Source organism: Beta vulgaris, chromosome 7, assembly GCF_026745355.1.
Source record: "Beta vulgaris subsp. vulgaris cultivar EL10 chromosome 7, EL10.2, whole genome shotgun sequence".
NCBI lineage: Eukaryota > Viridiplantae > Streptophyta > Magnoliopsida > Caryophyllales > Amaranthaceae > Beta > Beta vulgaris.
This window is the reverse complement of record NC_079208.1, coordinates 41952276-41972707: the sequence shown is the minus strand read 5'-3', so window position 1 is coordinate 41972707 and position 20432 is coordinate 41952276. Positions and strand designations below refer to the sequence as shown.

The following is a 20432-nucleotide window of genomic DNA, read 5'->3' as shown; positions in this document are numbered from 1 at the left end:
AGCCATGCAAGATGAACTCAATCAGTTTGAGAGAAATCAAGTATGGCATCTTGAACCCAGGACGGAGAATATGTCTGTTATTGGAACTAAATGGTGTTCAGGAACAAATTGGACGATTCAGGAATTATAGTCAGAAACAAAGCTAGGCTAGTGGTTCAAGGGTTTAATCAACAGGAAGGAATTGATTATGATGAAACCTTTGCTCCAGTAGCCAGGCTTGAAGCTATCAGGATATTAATTGCCTTTGCTGCTCAAATGAATTTTAAACTCTTTCAAATGGACGTTAAGACAGCCTTTCTTAATGGCTATTTGAAAGAAGATGTTTATGTAAAGCAACCCCCTGGATTCGAAGATAGTGATTTGCCAAATCATGTTTTTAAACTCGATAAAGCTCTCTATGGTCTCAAACAAGCTCCCAGAGCTTGGTATGAGAGACTTTCCAGTTTTCTTTTAGAAAATGGTTATAAGAGAGGATCAGTTGACAAGACACTATTCTTGAAAGAAAGGGGGTCTGATCTGTTAGTGGTCCAAATATATGTTGATGATATTTTGTTTGGAGCTACTAATCCTGATTTGTGTAAAGAGTTTGCAGATTTGATGAAGAGCGAATTTGAGATGAGTATGATGGGAGAGCTTGGATTCTTCCTTGGTCTTCAAATCAAGCAAGCCAAAGATGGAATCATGATCCATCAACAGAAATACCTCAAGGAGCTGCTGAAGAGGTATGGTCTGCAAGATAGCAAGTCCTATGAAACACCTATTCCAACTTCTACAAAATTGAGCCTTGATGAGAAGGGAAAGGATGTTGAGGGCACGCTATACAGAGGTATGATTGGCTCATTGCTTTACTTAACAGCCAGTAGGCCAGATATAGTGTTTTCAGTAGGGTTGTGTGCAAGATTTCAAAGCAACCCTAAAGAATCTCACCTAAAGGCTTTAAAAGGATTCTTAGATATCTCAATGGCATGATGATTTGTGTTTGTGGTATCCAAAGGGCAGCAGCATGAGCCTCATTGGATACACAGATGCTGACTTTGCTGGTTTTATTGTGGACAGGAAAAGTACTTCTGGAATGGCCCACTTCTTAGGTTCTTGTCTCATTTCATGGGGATCTAAGAAACAAAATTCTGTAGCATTATCCACAGCTGAGTCTGAGTACATTGCTGCTGCTTTGTGTGTGCTCAACTCTTGTGGATAAAGTCACAACTAAAGGATTTTGGGGTCTGTTTCGGAAGTGTTCCATTTTATGTGATAACACAAGTGCAATCAATATTTCGAAAAACCCTGTCCAGCATTCTAAAACCAAGCATATTGAGATAAGGCATCATTTTCTAAGGGACAATGTTGAAAAAGGTAATGTTGAGTTGGAGTTTTGCAGGTCAGAAGATCAATTGGCTGACATATTTACAAAACCTTTGAGCAGAGAAGTGTTCATCAAGCTTCGTACCTTGTTGGGTATGATTAAGATTAGATAATGAGCTCTTAGGTCTTGACTTCTCCCTTTGGCTTGTCAAATGATGTCATTTGTGTATATATTTCTGTTGTACATTTTTTTTTGCCTTTTAGGGCTTACAAAGTTCTTATGCGATGCTGAACTGATCATCTTAGTACTTGGGTACTTAAGCATAAGTCTTAAAAGGGTAAGTTGGCACAGACCAGTTGCAGACCACTTGGGAACCAGATTCTTGAGGCGGTTACTCTCTGAATACTTGGTTTATTTTTCAAATTTCAAATTAGGAAAATAAATGAAGTGACGGTTGTAATTAAGGCAACTGCAGTTTGCGATGAACGGATATATCCGTTTGATTTTTTTTTCTTACCTTCTTATATATATTCTTGCATGTGATCATACTTTCCTTATTTCTCTCTCATTATCTTTGATCACAGATTTTCTTGATTTTGTTTTCTTTAGTTGCGTTCTCTCTTTCGATCAAACCCTACTTTCCTCTACTCTTTTCTTTCTCGAAATCTTGAAACACAAATTGTTCAAGTTTTCTTTTCTTGTTCTCAAGTGCTCACAACAGAGTAAATTCAGTCTCATCATGTCAAAAAGAAAAAGTTCAAGGTTGGTCGAAAAGGAGGTTGAAGAATCTCCTGAAATTGACACAATGCAAGCAACGCAAGTGGTTGATCCGATTGTAGAAGAGGAGATTGAAGAAGAAGAAGAAGTACCTTTGATACGGAGGTCTTCAAAGAAGCCAGCCACTGCAAAATCCATCACTACAAAATCAACCACACCAAAAACCACCACAAAAGCAGTTACTTCCACATCAACCGCCAAACCCACCAAACCTGCTACCACCAAAATTACAAAAACCACCACTCCCAAAAAGCCTGTCACACCAAAATCAAAGGCTCTCTCTCCAAAACCGGTTGAGGAGTCTAAGCCAGAGGAGTCGGAGAAGATACTGGAGTCAGAATCTGAAAAGGAGTCGGAGCCAGTGGGAGAGTCAGAACCGGAAATTCAGGAGTTGGAGGAAGAAGAAGTTGAGAAGGAGGTTGTTGTAGTTGAAAAGGCAAAGAAGGTTGCCGCCAAGAAACCGCCATCACAAGCGGTTAAGTCTGTTGAGAAGACAGTTACCAAACCCATTCCCTCCAAACCACCAGTCAAATCAACCAAGTCCAAAATCTCTACCCCTACAATTTCACCCAAACCAGTGGAGAAATTTAAAAATTAGGCCGATGCTGATGTTGAGGGGGAAATTTCTAAGAAGGCAGGGGTTAAGGCTGGTGCTAACAAGGGCCCTAAGATTAAGACGGCTGCCAAGAACAGTGCTGAATCTTCTAAAGGCAAAGAGATCATGGAGCAGGAACCAGAACCAGACCGGTTCCCTGCTGACAAAAAGAGGAATGTGTCTGCTACTGCTGCTGCTGAGGGTTCTAAACCTAAGAAAAGTAAGTCCATTACCCCTGCGCCTTTATATGATTTGAGGGATAGGTCTATACTGGTTGGATTTTCTATTGCAAAGAGTTGGGTTAATCAAAAATTCTTGCATGAGGTTAAGGAAGCCCTAGATTTTCAGAAATGGTCTGTGTTATTTGCCAAAGAACTTGATGTGTTTATGCCTTTGGTTGAGGAATTTTATAAAAACCTGCATACTAAGGACGATGGGTCCTACTTTGCTTTTGTCAAGGGCACTCCCATTAATTTGTCTGAGAAGAGTTTGGCTGACATTCTCAAAGTCCCCTACAAGGGACTGGCTGAGTACTCCAGGGAGAATTGGCCCACTGTTAAAGGCCTCACAGCAGAACAGATCCAGACCAGGTTGTTCACTGGTTCTCCTGACCCTAAGCAGGGGTACCTCATTGGCCATCTAAAGGAGCCCATCATGAGGATCTTTCATACCATAGCCTCAAAGATTGTGTTTCCCAGAGCCCAGGGGCGCATGAGTGTTAGGTTGATGGACAGTGTTCTTATTTACTGTCTCATGGAACATATTCCCGTCAATCTCCCTGCTATGATCTTGGGTCACATGATCTGCTGTGTGGAAAAGGCCAAGCATGCACTGCCCTATGGAGGATGGCTGACCTTAGTGTTCACTCATTGGAAAATTCGTATGGTGGGAGACTATGGCACCATATCTCACCTTACGAATCAGATTATAGGTAAGAAGGGCATGTCATATGCAGGAGGTGTTCTGAAAATGAAAAGTGCAGCAAAGGATGATGCTATTGGTGCGGAGACCAGTACGGAATCAGTTCAGGCTACTTATGCCTTCGTGAAGTAGTTGAGTGGCCAGAATCAGATGATGCAGAATATGCTAAATAGTGTCACTCAGCTTTGCACTGTTCTTCAGGATTCCTACAAGAGAGTTGAGGTTCGCCTTGACAAGGCTGGTATTCAGGGAAGAGAGGATTCTGAGGAAAAGGATGAGTCATCCCATGCTGCTGGTGATGAAGATGATGAAGAGGAGGAGGCAGAAGAGGAGGAGGAAGAGCAAGAAGTAGAGGAGGAGGAAGCACAAGAAGAAGATGCTTCCGAGAACCTTGAGGAGGAAGAAGATGCTTCCGAGAACCTTGAGGAGGAAGAAGATGATGGGACTAAAAATGACTCTGGAGCTGATTGATTTATTTTCTTTTCTTCTTATTATCTTTTGCTGCTAACCCCTCTTTCCTTAACCTTTCTATCTGGTTATCCCCCTTTCCCAAATTACAAAAACAAGTGATCTTCTGTAATTTGGTCTACTACTGGTCTGTAATAACTCTTAAAGGACAATAGCTTTTGGTATCTGCAGGAACTTTGGTAGCATCAGCATCCCTAGAATGCGTCTGAGCTGCCTATTTGGCTTGACTTAGTAGTTATCTACTGCTTATTTTATGTTCCTTTGATTGTACCCTTGATTTATTTTGATGATGCCAAAAGGGGAAGCAGGTGGAAGTTCTATGATCTTTCCACCTAATCTTAGGGGGAAGTAGATCTGGTGCTATAACTTGTGTGTGTTGCATCAACTAGAATAAGGCTGAGCGCCTTGTTAGTGGTGACAGACCAGAAGTGGTCTGGTGGTCTGGAATTGAGTGTATTCAAAGCACTTTACTTCTTTTCACCCTAATGACTTAGAAATAAGTCTGAACACTACTGATGTTCTTCTTGCGGATGCATGTTTAAGTCTAAGAGCTCTGAGTCTAATTAGTATTTCCTATGGTACTTAGAAACTCTTTCTTAAACTGCTGTCAGTTAGTTGTGAACTGGTGACTTGTAAATGATGCTTAATCTGCAGGAACATACGAAACCAGTGCTTTGAGTTCTTATCTTAAGAATTCAATTTGTTTGAAACAAAAGTTCCCAAAACTAATGATATTATTTGCAGGGGGAACTTCAGGGTTTGTCATCATCAAAAAGGGGGAATTTGTTATGTTCCTTATTTTGCGTTTTGAATGATGACAAATCACATTGAACTATTATTTGCATGTAGTTTTTCTGTTTACATGTGTAGGTGCCAAAGTACGAGTTCAATGAATAAGAAAGACGAAGCTAGTGAAGCCAAGTCTTGAAGAATTGCATGATGACCAAGATCAAGTTGTAGCTTTTAGGTCTTAGATGCAATGTAAGTGGTATAAAGGTTTTAATGCACTATAAAGGTTTGAAACTGGAGAGATGAGGTAGTGTGGATGACAAGAAAATCGGATACTTGTCATACACAACTACAAAGTAAAACTTGGTTGATTGGAACAATCTGGGAACAGATCTGAACTAGTCCTCTAAGACTTACTGCATTCGTATTTTAGGAAAGTTTCTTTCCGCGTAAAATTGATTTTCAAAATACACAGATGCATGGTTTGTTATGCGAGTGTTTGCTATGATCTTATACTGAGTATATTTTCCTTGGAATAATTTCCATAGTTCTGCTAGCATTCAAACCTTAAGCTTTTGCACGATAATTTTGAGCATTCTTCAGCAAAAGTATTCTCTCTAAAGGATTCAAACCTGGCATAAACCCTAATACCACATAGATCAGAAACTACTCTCATTCTAAGCATATTAGGTTGTTTTGTTCGTGAGAGAAAAACTTGTTATATTTGAGCATCCTGTGAGTTCAGGTTGCTGGGGAAGTTGATCAGGGATTAACTTCATTTGAACCATCATAGTTGGTGGTTGAGTCGAACTTCCATAGTGGAAGTTGGGGAATCATCTTGTGCTAGGTGCATAAGTGATTGAGTGTAATTCTTTTGTTTTTCTGAGTTGATTAATAAAAGAGTGAGTGAGTGGAGGACGTAGACTTATTTGAAGTCGAACCTCGTTAAATCCTTGTGTTGTTTATTCATCGCTTTTTTTCCGCTGCTAAAGAACTGTTTCTTTACTGTTCTTATATTAATCGAAAAAGTTGCAACATTTGGACAAACACTCAATTCACCTCCCCCCCCCCCTCTTGAGTGTCTCTTGCACTTACTTTTGCAACCTACTCTTTGTAGCCAATAATGTTTTATTTTATTTTCCAAATAAATAAATAATAAATCGGAATTTGATATCGAAACATATCCTATTAAACCAAGGTTTTTCATGCTATAAATAAGAGAGGAAAAAAAGAAAAGCAAAACCCTAAGTTCTAATCGGCCATTTTCTTTCTTCTCCTCCCTCAAAGTTTTTCTCTCTCCTCTCTTCTTCTCCCTCGTCACTCCTCTCCTCCCCTCCCCAGAAATTCGTTGGCCTTCGAGGAGGTCGTGCCGTGTGTGTGTAGTATGCGATGCAAAGCGTGTAGTGAGTCGTTGCTACTGTCGAGTCGAGCGAGGGTGTCGACGAGTATGCGAGCGGGGGCGAGCAGGGTCGAGCGAGTCTGTGCAAGGTTGTGTGTGTGCGCGATTGAGGCCAGTCGAGGGAGTCGTTGCTGTCAAGGGTTCAAGTCGAGTGTTGTGCGGCTAGCACCGAGCGACGAGTCAAGGAAGTTGTTGTTGTCGAGGGTGCGAGTCGAGGGTTGTGTGAGTGTATGTGGCTCGCGTGTTGTGTTGCTACGACTTAAGTGTGTTGTGTGTGTGACGAGCTGAGGCACGCATGTGGTTGGTGTTGCTGGTGGAGTTCCTCGCATCGTCGGTAGTTGTCGTCGGCGAGTCCGTTCGGTATAAAAAAATCTTTCTTTTCTACTTTAGTTAAATGGTAAATTCTAATTTTTGTAATTCGTATAAATATATCTTATATTAAGTTGTATTATAAATAAAGTATAGAATTGGTAAAAGAAATCAGATTTATAATTAAGTTGTAGTTCTTATGATAATTCTATTTCTCAAATCTGATTTCTATAATACTTGTGTATATACTGGTTTAAGTTGGTTTTGAAATTAAAGTATGATAAAAGTTAAAGGAAATTAAATTTATGATTATTCTATTAGTTCTTATGATAACATTATTTCTTTATTCTAATTTTATAATACTTATATATAGTTGCCTAAGTTTTGTGGTTAAGAACAAGTATAATATAAGTTAGAAGAAATCAGATCCACAAACATATTATTAAGTTCTAAATATGTTAGTTTCAATAAAGTTTATGAAAATAAAGTTCAAACAACAACAGCGTGTATTTTATTGTTTGAAACACTAAGTTTTGCATAGTTAATTAAGCTGTGTTTTTTTTAAAAATATATCAAGGACTTAGCACTGAAATACTTTTGTTATTCGATTAGGTCCAAATTTCATAAGTGGAACGTTTAAAGTAGTCAGCGAAAATTATCCTTTACAAGGTACATACGCGTACTAGTTCAATTCGATATGTTAGTATTCATATTAAGCTATGAATTGTTTTATTGAAACCTAGAATCATGATAGGGAACAATTGTTGGTTATGATTGATGAGATTGTTTGATAAGATGAAATCAACTGGAAAAATGTATTTATTTCCTTATTGTATGACTTGTGAGTTGGAATGAATTATTATTGGTATGCGTAATTCTATCGTATCACAAGCATGAAATGAGGAATAGGATTGGAATCCTATGATTTATTATTGTAGTAGCAAGGATGTTACAAGAGGTTGCCTAAACAAAAAAATTAAGCAATGTAGCTAAGAAGGAAAATTAAATTAGTATATGCTTAATGTTGTATGAATGAATATCATTAAGAAGGATATTTGGCGATAAACTTGTAGTTGGAATCCCTACAACTAGTGAACAATGGGAGGTGTGGGACTTGTTATACACTCCTATACAGACCTACTGTGACGATAGTAGTTCCTTATAAATTTTGATAACTCAAGTAGGCGTAAGGTTTCGTACAATCTTTGGGGTATGCATACTAAGGTGATGGGTGTGAAGCGGAACGTAACCCCATTTGTATTCCATCTAAGAGACTAAGTTGTCTATTAAGGATTAAGTAGCCCGTATGATTCTAGAAAGATGACGGTACTCGTTCGTTGCCAACTAAATTATATAAAAGGAAATGTAATAATCTCGTAGTATCATGTCTATGAATAATTCTTATTATATTAATTATACTTAGTATATTATTTAATTATTTAAGTACGTACTCAGCATAGCTGATTGTTTGTTATTTGTGTTTGTTTGTTAACATGTGATGAACTATTGATATTCAATGGGGAGTAGATTAGGTATGATGATGATGCTGCATGAGTTTGGGCATACACGGGATAATCTTTATTTTATAAACTTTTTAAGTATTTTGATTGAACCTTCTAGAGTTTGTTTATGATTTACTTAGTTAATGGTTTTAAATAAAAAGGGGTCATAGTGATTCCCGGGTTGTAGATAATATTTTATTTTCGCTACAATTTAGTTTTTATAATAAAGAGTAAGTTAATGTTTTAATTTTAATAAGCCTTGCATTTCACTACGGCGGTAACACTTACAAAGTTGATGCAACGCAGTTTAGACGTGTATGGATTTTGGGGGTGTTATATCAAGTGCACTGAGTAGCACAACCTTTGATGGGCACAGTACGTAGCACGAACTGTAACACGAGATGCGACCAATAGCATAAATGTGACCGGAATTACGAAGATTCCACTGGAATTGTGGATTCGTTATTAATTTATTTTATTTTTTTTCCTTTTTCCCCCTCAATCTTCTTCTTTTTTTCCTTTTTTTTTCCTCTCTCTTCTTCTTCTCTCTTGACTTCCTATATATTCCTCCTCTCTCTACCCACTGGAAAATCTCCCCTCCCCCACTCTTACCCATTGGAAACTACCACTTTCCCTCTTTCCCAACCTTATACCTTTGGCTGCAAAAACTCAGTTACATGGACATCTACAATTGACAGGGACTAAAACAATTATCTATTGTCTTACAGATGAGGATAACGGAGTTAAAAGTTAGAACTTGAATCTATTTGCAAAGAATTTTTTTCACTAAAACAGCATGCTAGAAGGACATGTACAAGATTGCTGATGTGCAAGCTCTGATTTTTAAGAATCAAATTTTTAAGAAACTCTAGAGCCTTCATGGAAGAAGAGGTGATAGTGTAGGAGATCTGTTTCGAGGGTGAAAAGGTGGGGTTTTCTGGTGGGAAAGAGTTGGGGAGGAGGTAGAAAGATAAATCTTGTAGAGGGTTTGTTGGATGGGGATGGTTTCGACTTATCGGGGGCTGGGGAAGTAGATGTGATTAGTGTCGGGGGGATAGGGAGGAGAGGTAGTTTTTGGTGGTTAGGGTGGGGGAGGGGAGGTTTTTCGGTGGGTAGAGAGAGGAGGAATAAAGAGGAATTCAAGAGAAAAGAAGAAGGGAAAGGGAAAAAAAGGAAAAAAGAAGGAGATTGAGGGGAAAAAAAGGAAAAATAAAAGAAAAATAATAAAGTAAAGAAGATTCCGTAATTCCGATAGAATCTCCATACTTCGGTCATATTTATATTATTGGTTGTACCTCATGTTAAAGTTCGTGTTACGCACTACACTCGCCAAAGGTTGTGCTACTCAGTGCACTTGAGGCATAGTTCGTGCAGTTCTAGCCAATTAACCCTACTAATAATTGTTTTTTTTTTATTAATTTTAAAGTTTTTATGTAACAATAATGAATAACTCCGATGATTATATAATTTTGAAAGTAAAAAAAAAAAATTCTCATGTCGTCCTGCTAGCCCGTTATACCCACGAACCACCATAACCGCTTTCTGAACCGTGAAAACCGATAATAAAATCGATGTGGGCCAAGGTTTTTTCAGCCCGCTGACTAGTTCGCCCAACCCGTGAATTTCACGGTCCGGTCATGCTATGAAATCTCAACCCAACCCTATAGGGGTCGCAGTTTGGCCCACCCAGTACGCACCAGTGGCCATCACGACTTCAAAGGAAGAAAAGGAAAATTAAAAGAACTCACTAATGTCCATTTTATTGTTGTTGCAACAAAACGAACCGTCGTTCTCTATTCCAGGGAAATACCACTAGGAAGAAATATAAACAAAGAAACAAGCGACTACCTCTTGACAGGTGGAGACTACGAGGATGTCGGCAATGGTGGAGCAGTCGTCCAAACTGGTGGCTAGTCATGGCGGCTAAGACTCGGGGAAAACCACCAACATCGAGGACATGAGTGGTGAAAAATCATTGTTCAGGCTAGATTTCACCACGGGGAAATGAAAAAGTCCGAGGACGAGGAAGCAAGGAAACAGTGGTGGCTTAGAGAGTGAATAGAGATTTTTTCGCTGTGCAGGTGCAAGAGAAAGAGGGCAGTGACGGGACAAAAGACAGAGGTAATGTAGAGGGTTGAATTTTAACGATAGAGGAGCTAAATTTTAGATAGTAGGGGAAGAGTGCTAAAGAATTGTAGAGAGAATTGAAAGTAATATAACGTTATTGCACATATTGAAAGCATACTTGATACCATACGAGACGAAGAATATAATCTACGTTGCACATGGTGTGTAACACACCTATAAATCGCATGGTTATAGCCTCATATGGCCATATAATGCATTTTTCTCCATTTCTTGCGGTGTGATCTTGTATTGAGATTGAGTTAAAAACTACTGGAGAAACTCCAAGTTCCAAGCTATTATAAATACTTCCTCCGTTCCAAATTAGATAGTACACTTTTGAAAATTTGGATTCCCTAGGCAAAAATTCAAGGAGTGATTAAGAGAAAGTAAGGGTGGGGATTAAAGGGAGTGGGGAACACCATTGAGCCACCACCACCAATGGGCTACAACAGTGCGCCACCGCCACGACCACCTACGCCACCACCATGACCATCGACGCCACCGCCGCGACCCCGACGCCACCAATTCGACCACCGATACCATCAAATCGACCACGGACATCCTCTCCCTCTCCCTCCTCTTCCCCTGCTGAACGCGCAACCCCCTCCCCTTCTCCTCCCTTGCACACGACGGGTTTTCGACAGGCGGGATGGGGTTTTCGAGGGATGGTTGGGGTTTTCGACGGTAGGGGTTGTGTTGTCGATGCTGGGTGGGGTTCTCGGCGCGTGGGTTGAGGTTTTCGGCAGGTGGGGTGGGTTTTTCGATGGGTGGGTTTTTCAGTGGGTGGGGTGGGTTTTCCGGTGGGTGGGGTGGGGTTTCCGGCGTGTGTAGTGGGGTTGGGTAGGATGTGTAGTAAGGTTGGGTGGGGTGCGATGGTGGGGAGAGGGGCTGCTGCAGTGGTGGGGAGGGGGTTGGACTGTTAGGGCGGATGGAAGAGGGAGGGTGCTTAATTGTTAATTTAGGTTAAATAGGTTTAATTTTGATTAATTGTTAAAAGTAAGGATAAGTTGGTCATTTTACAAGGCAAAACTTACCAATTTAGAAAAAAAAAAGTGTAACATCTATTTTGAAACATGCAATTTGAAAAAAATGTAACATCTAAAAAGAAACAGATGAATTAATTAAATTCTCGTTATTTTATTGTTTCAGTTCCAAGAAAAATACCCCGTATTATAATTCTCGTTACATGGTGTGATCTCGTTATTATAACTAGGAATGGAGCTCAAGCTTCTGTGGTCTTGTGCGTGTTTTTTTAAGAACAATCATATATGTAGTGAAATCTTTGTAATCTTTGTAGCAAACTTGCAAACACCACATCACCCAACTACTGTGAATCCTACGCAATCCCTGTGAGACTATGTATAGCCCAAATGCATAAGAACGACCCATTTCCTGTTCAGCACCAAAGCTATAAAACACAAGATGAACAAAACAAGGGGTGGCATAATGCTACCACAGGTTAGATGGACAAACTTTGTTAGGGGTACCAACCAAAGTCATCCTTGTAAAGATCATTTTACAGACATTGTTCAGCATGATTGATCATAAAACAAGGGATCAAACATTCCATCTACAACGTACACTTCACCGGATCAAACCTTAAATGAAAAGATATACAGAGAACAAAAGGCATATAACCATAAACCATAACTTATATGTAAATTCGCCTAATAACAGATGTAAATACTTCACATATAAAGTCCTTCTGGCACACCTTCTTTCTTCTTGAACATGACCTTATCTTTCGCCTTCTTAAAGTCCGCATGTGTAACCTACATACATCACAAATGGCCCCAAAGCTCAATTAGAACATCATTCCTTTATCAACCAACTAAAAAAAGGAAAATAACACCTTTCACACCACCACCAAACAGCAAAAATGCAACTAGTAGACCAGTGAAGTCTAGCAAAGAATATTAAGCGTTATAAGCTCAGTACTAAATTTGAAAAAGACTAGCTAACCTTCATACGGCGTTCTCTCAGTGCTAGTAAACCAGCTTCAGTGCAAATGGCCTTTATATCAGCACCAGAAAACTCATCCTTGGTCATAACAAATTCTTCTAGATTGACATCATCAGCCAGTGTCATTCTTGAGGTGTGAATCTGCAACAAGAGTATTTGATGAGAGGCATCAACATTTAAGATCATATGAATAGACTGACTCATGAGATATAACAAATATTCCAAGACGAGAAGAAGCAACAAGTGTACCGTAAAAATTCTTCTCCTTGTTTTGATATCAGGAAGTGGGAACTCGATTTTCCGATCTATTCGTCCAGGACGAAGCAAAGCTGGGTCGAGGCTTTCGATTTTATTTGTTGCAAGGATGACTTTGACATCTCCTCTTGAATCAAAGCCATCTAATTGATTGAGAAGTTCTAACATAGTCCGCTGAATTTCGCGCTCACCACCAGAATGAGCATCATACCTGAAGGTCTCTAATTAGTTAGTGTTACTATATTTCTCCATAGTTCAAATTGAAATGTTCATCAAGTTTACCTCTTTGTCCCAACTGCGTCGATTTCATCTATGAAAACAATAGATGGTGAAAGGTCATCAGCTACTCTGAAGAGCTCCCTGACCAATTTTGGACCATCACCAAGATACTTCTGGATCAACTCACTACCAACAACACGTAGAAAGGTAGCTGATGTCGAATTTGCCACTGCCTAAAGAAGGCAACAAAAATGCCATGAGTAAGTTCTGAAATCAGGGTACAAGTAAAATGGTTGAGAGCACCTAGAACTGAAGTCAAGCTTATTGTCAGGCTCAAGCTCATATGTGCTCTCACACATTCTTTTGCACATTTGTCACATGTTCTTCTCACATTGGCAAAAAGTAAAATGTGCAAATATAAAATATGCAAAGATGTGAGAGCGAGCACAATGGAGGCTTTGTCATCAGGAGTCATACACTTGTACTATAAACTATAAAGTACACCCTTATACAATGGGGTCCTGAAGCACCCTCAAACATAATGATATCAGCACATTTTTTTGTTATTATTGAGTAAGAGGGGTTTATGTCAATGGCACATTACACAGTCAAATCAAGAGCTAAGTCACCACTAACAACAGAAATTTCCAACTCATACAGTCAAGTGAGTCAGCACAACTACAAATTTATAGACAACAAATAAATGGAAGATAGATGCACAACTTTACAATTCATATTGGCTTACAAATATATGACATCTAGCTTAAAGTACCACTAGAACCACATCTAGTAATTCAAAAAGAACAATGTTTTTTTTTGGGTGTAAATGAGTGACTAAACGTAGTGATGTAGACGAAATTCAATCCCATGACTTAAGTACCACCCCCAAAAAAGTTTACCAACTAAGTTAGATGACATCCACCCATAAAGAAAGATGTGCTGAAACATTACTCTATTTGGATGTTATAGTTCGGTTGGAGTTTCTCCAAAGTCCAAATTGTTGCAACAAACTGAAAAATGGTTTAGATGCAACTAAGCTGTGAACAACGTCATAACAGATCCATTCACTCCCTCCGTCCCTTAGTATTTGCCCCATTCCTATTGGTTACTTTTTTGAGTTTTATTGAGTGGGTAGGTAGTTTTTTTATCTTGTGTGTGGGGTAGAGAACAAAAAGTAGAGCATTTGTGGGAAAACTCGAAGGCCGGAGCCATGTCATCTAACAAGGAAATGGAGCAACCTTTAGGGACAAACCAAAAAGAAAAGTGGAGGAACCTTTAGGGACAAACCAAAAAGAAAAGTGGAGCAACCTTTAGGGACGAAGGGAGTATCTCTCTAACGGCCACTTAGCTCCCACCATCCTGCTCTCTCACAACTAACCCGGTAACCTCTAAATTTTCCATTAAATTAGAGTGCAAATGATATCCAAAAATGATTGTCGAGATCACCTCCCTGTAATAGATTGGTTTAAGGGGAAGGGTAATATAGGTAGTACAATATAATTAGGTTGGCTTGGGGAGTAAGTAAGTAAGTTAGTTCTATAAACATAGAAGGATTACTAATAGGAAAGGATATCAAGAAAAATATTGGAGAATTCATTTTAGTTGTTAGCTTTGGGAGTGTGTCAAGTCACTCAAAGACTTGATAAACTATCTTTGTTTTTTGTTATTTCCATTATTATCAATCAAAATCATCTTCATCTTCTTTGATTTTACTGTCCCAAATATCCAGTTCATTGCAAATGGTATCACAGCAGTTAATTCTGGGAGATTAAGTGCTGATTTTCAATTTTTTTTAAAAAAAGTCAGCAATGGAGTTAGCTGGTGAAAGTGCAACGAAGCAGAATGAAATGTGGCTATGAGAGGAGTTCGTGTACATCATACGCAAAAGAGATTGGGGTATCTCGAATCTTGAAGAAGAAGGGAGAATCCGGCGAGAGCTTTAACTCCCTGAGTTTAATGGAATAAATCTGGAGGAATGGATTCAGGATTTGGAAGATTTTTTCCATTTCTTCCGATTAAATGAGTCGAAGTTTAAGGCTGCCATAATCGCACTTACTGCGACGCACAACAATGGTTCGAAGGGGAACACCGGTTTTCACTGAGTGGCAACAACTGGAAAAACAAGTGAAGCTACGTTATGGGTCTTCACAGAAACATTGTAAGAGGTTAGTGGAAACCCTAGATCTATGGAGGAAGGAGATTCAAATAACCTCCAGTTACCCAGCATAAAAGAAAGAGGTGAAGGAAGATGTGTTGCGAACTCGCGGCCAAGTTAGCTCCATTACACCTACTGTCGAAGTGATTGTCGACTGAAGAGACATGCAACCAGGCTTCAAATCTGGTGAAAAGCATAATGGTGATGGTTTGGGGTTGGTCGTCGCCGGAAAGTATGGAGGTGAAAACAAGGAAAACTTGACCACCATGAATGTGGAGAAACTTTAAGAAACAAGAGGTATCACTCGTGGTAGATCCGGCAATGCTCTTGACCCAAAGAGAGGAATATTTGAAAAGGGAGGTGCCGGAGGAAGTGGGTCCGGTGGTGGACCAAGTTTTTTGGCCGAAAATTGTAAGTTTGGTGAGGCAACCACCACTTGTGGTCGCTTGAACAAGGCAGAAGAAGGTTTAGCGAAGGGTGCGAAGAGGTACTTGAGGGCTAAAGTTGGTGCGAATGCAACTGATAGAGGTTCGGGTTTCTCCGCCAACAACATAATGAGTGGTAGGACTAGTGGCTGTCCCGGTGGGTGGTGTGGGGCCAAGTTACAAAAAGGTCCTTCAATGGAGGAAGGGAGAAAATTAGAAGATATTTTATTTAGCTTGGAAAGGAAGCCAATATATGCTTAGATTCTTGAGAAGTCACGTGACAAGAATGAAGGTGTAGAGAAAGTGCTAGCTGTCAAGGGAAAATGGGTATAAGGTCAAAGTAATGATGTCAGCAATAACGTCATAAATATGTTGACCCCTGCTGCAACTCAAGGCAAAAGAAATGAACACCCAGGTTCTAATAATCTTTTAAAAAAGACCGGAACCTAGTCTTTTTGAGCCCAAAATTCCTATAAAATATCATATTCCAATTCCAGCCAATACAAGTAAAAGAAATGAGCTGCATGTCCGCCCAATTTCTAATACATCCATGACAAAAATTGGGCCTAATCAATTTCAGCCCAACACTCCTCTTAAAAGCAGACCAATTTGGGCAGCCATGGTTTAAGCACATCATACCCAATCCCACTTCCTACAACTCAATCTCACATCTTTCCAAACTTGAGCCAGACAAGATTTCCACCCAACCTTTACTTCCACCACATGACAACTTCAAGGATCATTGTCTCTTAGCTACACCACCAGATGAACAAGGACTCACCAATGAGGACCTTGAACGCCAGTGGAAGCCGGGCATCATTTTTCAAACAAACATTGTTAAGTGCTATCAAGGTCGGGAATTTAGTGCCAATTACTATCCACCTTGAGGACAAGGTAGAAGTTTGGCGGGCCGGTATTGTAATAGATTGGTTTAAGGGGAAGGGTAATATAGGTAGTACAATATAATTAGGTTGACTTGGGAGTAAGTAAGTAAGTTAGTTCTATAAATATAGAAGGATTAATAATTGGAAAGGATATCAAGAAAAATATTGGAGAGTTCATTTTAGTGGTTAGCTTTGGGAGTGTGTCAAGTCACTCGAAAACTTGATAAACTATCTTTATTTTCTGTTATTTCCATTATTATCAATCAAAATCATCTTCATCTTCTTTGATTTTACTGTCCCAAATATCCAGTTCCTTACACTCCTCTAACATTTAAGCCTTAATCCAATTGAGCAAGGAAATAGTTGAGCCTTGTGCAGGAGAAATTGAGTAAAACTGACAAGGGTACTTCCCACATTATCTACTCTCAATCGCCTCTCGCCCTCTCCTACAGTTGCCTGCTTATTCACATGTAAGTAGCAAGCCAAAATACCATCAGTTACACAATGCTTAGATGCAGCATACCTCTCATGATGTTTATTAGTTTCTAAGCAATAGTGATTCTAATTCATTTTGCAAAAGCTTAAGAGACATATATATTAAATAATGAGATATAGAAGCACTTAGCAAGAAAGTAGACATAAACTCCAGAATGACGACACACTAATCACAAAAAGAGTAAAAGGGTATCTTATTATATTGAAACACAAGGGCACAAGAACGATACCCGCAATAACCGATTATAAGCATCGAAACTTAATTACCTTTGCAAGTAGAGTTTTCCCAGTACCAGGCTCCCCGTATAGTATGACTCCCTTGGGAGGCCTAATACCAATGTCTTCATATAGTTCAGGATGAGTCAACGGTAGCTCAACCGCTTCTTTGATCTCTTGTATTTGAGCATCCAAACCACCAATGTCAGCATATGATTCTAAAGGAGCCTTCTCAACTTTCATTACAGAGACCATTGGATCAACTTCATCTTGAAGTAAACCAACAACAGAAAGAACCTGCATAAATTCGCAATATTTCCTTTTTTCAGTTTATTCTTAGGGCATACACCACTGAGCTTTGCCCAATTCATAACTCTTTTATTTGTTCAAATCATTAACAAAAGTAGTATATCTAGCAAGATAAATAGTCCTTTTAAATTTTTATCAATAAAATAGTATACTAGAAAAAAAAACATCACTATGATAATGTACTAATAATCAAGTTACATGTTGCATTTTTCTACACTACATTTTTATATAAATATACTACAAAATGTTCCAAATGGTTCTAATTTAGGCATTTCTCATACAACACCAAACACTATTCAATTCACAACTTTCAAATCATATACTCGTAGCAGCGGACCTCCATAATAATCGAATAGCCATCCTTGGAGCTTTGCCCAACTCATAACCATACTGTATATTTTTTGTTCAGATCATCAACAGAAGTAATTGGAACCAAATATACCTATATAATTGGGTTTTTCTATACTATATTTTTATAAACATACCCCATTTTGTAATTCCAAGTTAGACATTTCTCACCATCCGTGTCATCAATCACAAATTAACTTAAAATATTATCACAGACCAAACCCTACCACATCCCAAATTCCATATTCACCTCTACTACCACACAACCAAAACCCTAATTACCCAAACACAAGAATCAAGATCCCAATCTACAAAAAAAAAAGATCATATATATAAGTCGAAGTAAAGTATACCTTATTATGCATCAAGATCGAGCATCCAGGCTCCAATTGATCCTTATCAACAAAGGATAAGATACCAACATAATACTCGGGACCGACGGAAGACGAAACAATAGCATGATTCTCATCAATCAACTCCTCTAAACTGCCTACACTCATTGGGGAGCCACGAATATCATCCACTTTAGAACGATCTTCCTCAGTTTTCTCTTCCTGAGGTTTAAGTCGTTCCTGATTGGCCACAAATTCTTCCTCCATTAGAAGGTAATCTTTCACTCTTTCAAGCTTTAACAATCTAAGCTTGCACTTTGTTAGTGGAGTTACAACGGGTATACGGGCCGCCGCATCGGGCCCCTTTTGCTTCCGCTGTTTACGGCCCACTCGGGCTGGCGGGGCAGGTGGATCGTACTTTTTGTCCTTTTTGTCGCCGTCTTGTTTACGGTCGCCCGGGGGCCCGCCTTGTCGGTTCAGCCCGCTGCTGTTTTGCCCCATTTTTCCGAGAGAAAGTGTGGCTTGGGGAAGAAGAAAGGGAGAAGTGTTTGTTTTGGTTGGTGTTTTGATGAATGAAAGTATAAACAAATGTGTTTTTTCAGATGGGCCTTGATGTCAGATTGTGGAGGTGGGATTTTGACATTTTGTTAGTCATGTACAACTCCAGTTTGTGAGTAGTGTATGGTCATAGTTTTTGGGCCGTTTATTGTAAGCAAATGAACTCAAATAAGAAATTTTCTTCTATGTGAATACTTGTAAAGCTTCATATTTAATGACTTTTGTTAGTGCATCTTTCCCATTTTCAAAATATTTTAGGATTGATTCTCAATTTCGACAAGTTGTGATTTCATTTATTCCTCTAAAAGTGTCTAAGTTATCTCCTTACCAAAAAAAAATTGACTTTGTTACAAAATTGTTGACATTAGATTATAAGTTTAGGCATTATTGTGTATATTAGCTTCAAATGTTTATCTGAATTTGGAGGTGTCGATATGGCATTGAAATATATGTTTATGAAAACTTTGAACATGTTGCCTAAGATATTGTGAATTTTGAATAAAAAGGAAGATGTCTATTACTAAAATTATGGTTTTGAGAAAGGCTAAAAATATTGACACCAAGCAAGGGAGGCTAACCAATTTTAGTATTCTAAAAAGAGACTCTTTCTTTTTCTATCTAAAACGCTCTCCAAACCCTAGGCTTTTATCCCTCTTATGCCTCCCCTTAACCAACCCCATGAAGCTCGTTGGTGGACTGCACTCCATCTCAGCGAGTACTGGCTAGCTTCCACTCTTATTTTAGCCTCCCAGACGCGTGCTTTCACCATGTTTTCCCCTTCACTTTCGGCGCCAGTGGCTGGGAAGGGTGTTCCCTCACCGTCGTCCGACCATCTTCCACTGCCGCCGCTTACTTTGCTGCTTCATCTTGATGCTGTAACCCGCTATAGTTAGCTCTAAGACTGGTAAAATTCCAAGTCTGAATTTATCGGACTTTCTTACTATGTTCGGTTCTTCCAAAAGGATAAAGAAAAGCTTTGAGTGTTGTTTAATCTTATTTAGGTATGAATTTCAATTATGCTTTAGTTTCTTTATAGTGGTTTAATATGTTTTGAGGGTTTGCTAACATAAGCTGGTTCGTTTAGCTCTAATTTAGCATTAACTAGTTTTTTTGCCCGAGCGATGCCTCGAGTCAGTTACAATAAACAAATATGTTATTATTTTTTATTTAATAATTTATTTTGCTACTTTTCGTATTTTTTGTCGATTAAAAAATTGAAAATTCGTGTCACGACGTGATAAGTAAAAAAAATTGAAAGCTTTGAGTTTGAAAACAATACCTTAAAAGGAATTGTGGTAAGAGAATATGACATCAATATTCTCTTGTAAGTTACGTAATAAGAGTGTTAAAGTTGTATTCCCTCCTTTTAGGGCCTGTTCTCTCCAGCTTATTTTCAGTTCAGTTCAGTTCAGTTCAATTCAGTTCAGTTCAATTCAGTTCAGTTCAGTTCAGTTCAGTTCAGTTCAGTTCAGATCAGTTCAGTTCAGTTCAGACCAGTTCAGTTCAGTTCAGCTCTTGACAATACTTTTACTCTCACATATCACTATTCATTTCAGTTCAGTTCAATTCAGTTCAGTTCAGTTCAGATCAGTTCATTTCAGTTCAATTCAGTTCAGTTCAATTCAGTTCAGTTTAGTTCAATTAAGTTCAGTTCAGTTCAACTGTTTTATGCCGAAGAGAACAGGCCCTTAAATGCTACATTTTCCTTAAATGGTTGTTTATTTCTTTTTAATTGCTATATTTTCCTTATTTGTGGTACTTGGCCCACCATAAAGTAATACTTTTATATTTGTTCTTCTCTTTTTCCACCCAAAAATACTATTTTTTCTCATTATTTACATCAACTGGATCAAAAAATATACACCCAAAAAGCTTGAAAGTGACATTTTGTGCATACAACAGTGTAACAATAAAAAAAATGGAGGGAGCATGTACTTGTTAAGTATTTTTAGTTAACTAAAATTATTACAAGACTTTATCATATTTTATTTGAAATATTTAATAACAAAGTCATAGTGTATTGATGGTTAAACTCTTACTTTTCATTTCAAAGGTCACGTGTTCGATACCTTGCGCTTATACATTTTTTTAAAAAAAGTGAGGAGTACACATGAACATAAAGCATTTACATTAGAAATTTGAGG

The 20432-nt window shown here is 38.7% G+C and overlaps 1 protein-coding gene across 1 annotated transcript; it reads right to left on the bottom strand.

Moving 5' to 3' along the window:
* Window positions 1–11553: 11553 nt before the first annotated feature.
* Window positions 11554–18338, bottom strand: LOC104899491 (26S proteasome regulatory subunit 4 homolog A). The gene is made up of 6 exons (XM_010686688.4): window positions 17752–18338; window positions 16793–17038; window positions 12630–12799; window positions 12342–12558; window positions 12093–12233; window positions 11554–11902 (listed from the first exon to the last, which is right to left on the bottom strand). Exons 1-6 carry the CDS (start codon window positions 18229–18231, stop codon window positions 11819–11821), a joined length of 1338 nt encoding a protein of 445 aa, XP_010684990.1. The 5' UTR covers window positions 18232–18338; the 3' UTR covers window positions 11554–11818.
* Window positions 18339–20432: the final 2094 nt, after the last annotated feature.

What these genes read in the sequence shown, in the direction of transcription:
- LOC104899491 (XM_010686688.4), bottom strand. Translation starts at nt 18,231, where the DNA reads ATGGGGCAAAACAGCAGCGGGCTGAACCGACAAGGCGGGCCCCCGGGC. An exon ending in GGAAAACTCTACTTGCAAAG is followed by an intron (nt 12,800 to 16,792) that starts GTAATTAAGTTT and finishes TGCCTTCTTTAG; the next exon opens with GCAGTGGCAAATTCGACATC. An exon ending in GACGCAGTTGGGACAAAGAG is followed by an intron (nt 12,559 to 12,629) that starts GTAAACTTGATG and finishes AGAGACCTTCAG; the next exon opens with GTATGATGCTCATTCTGGTG.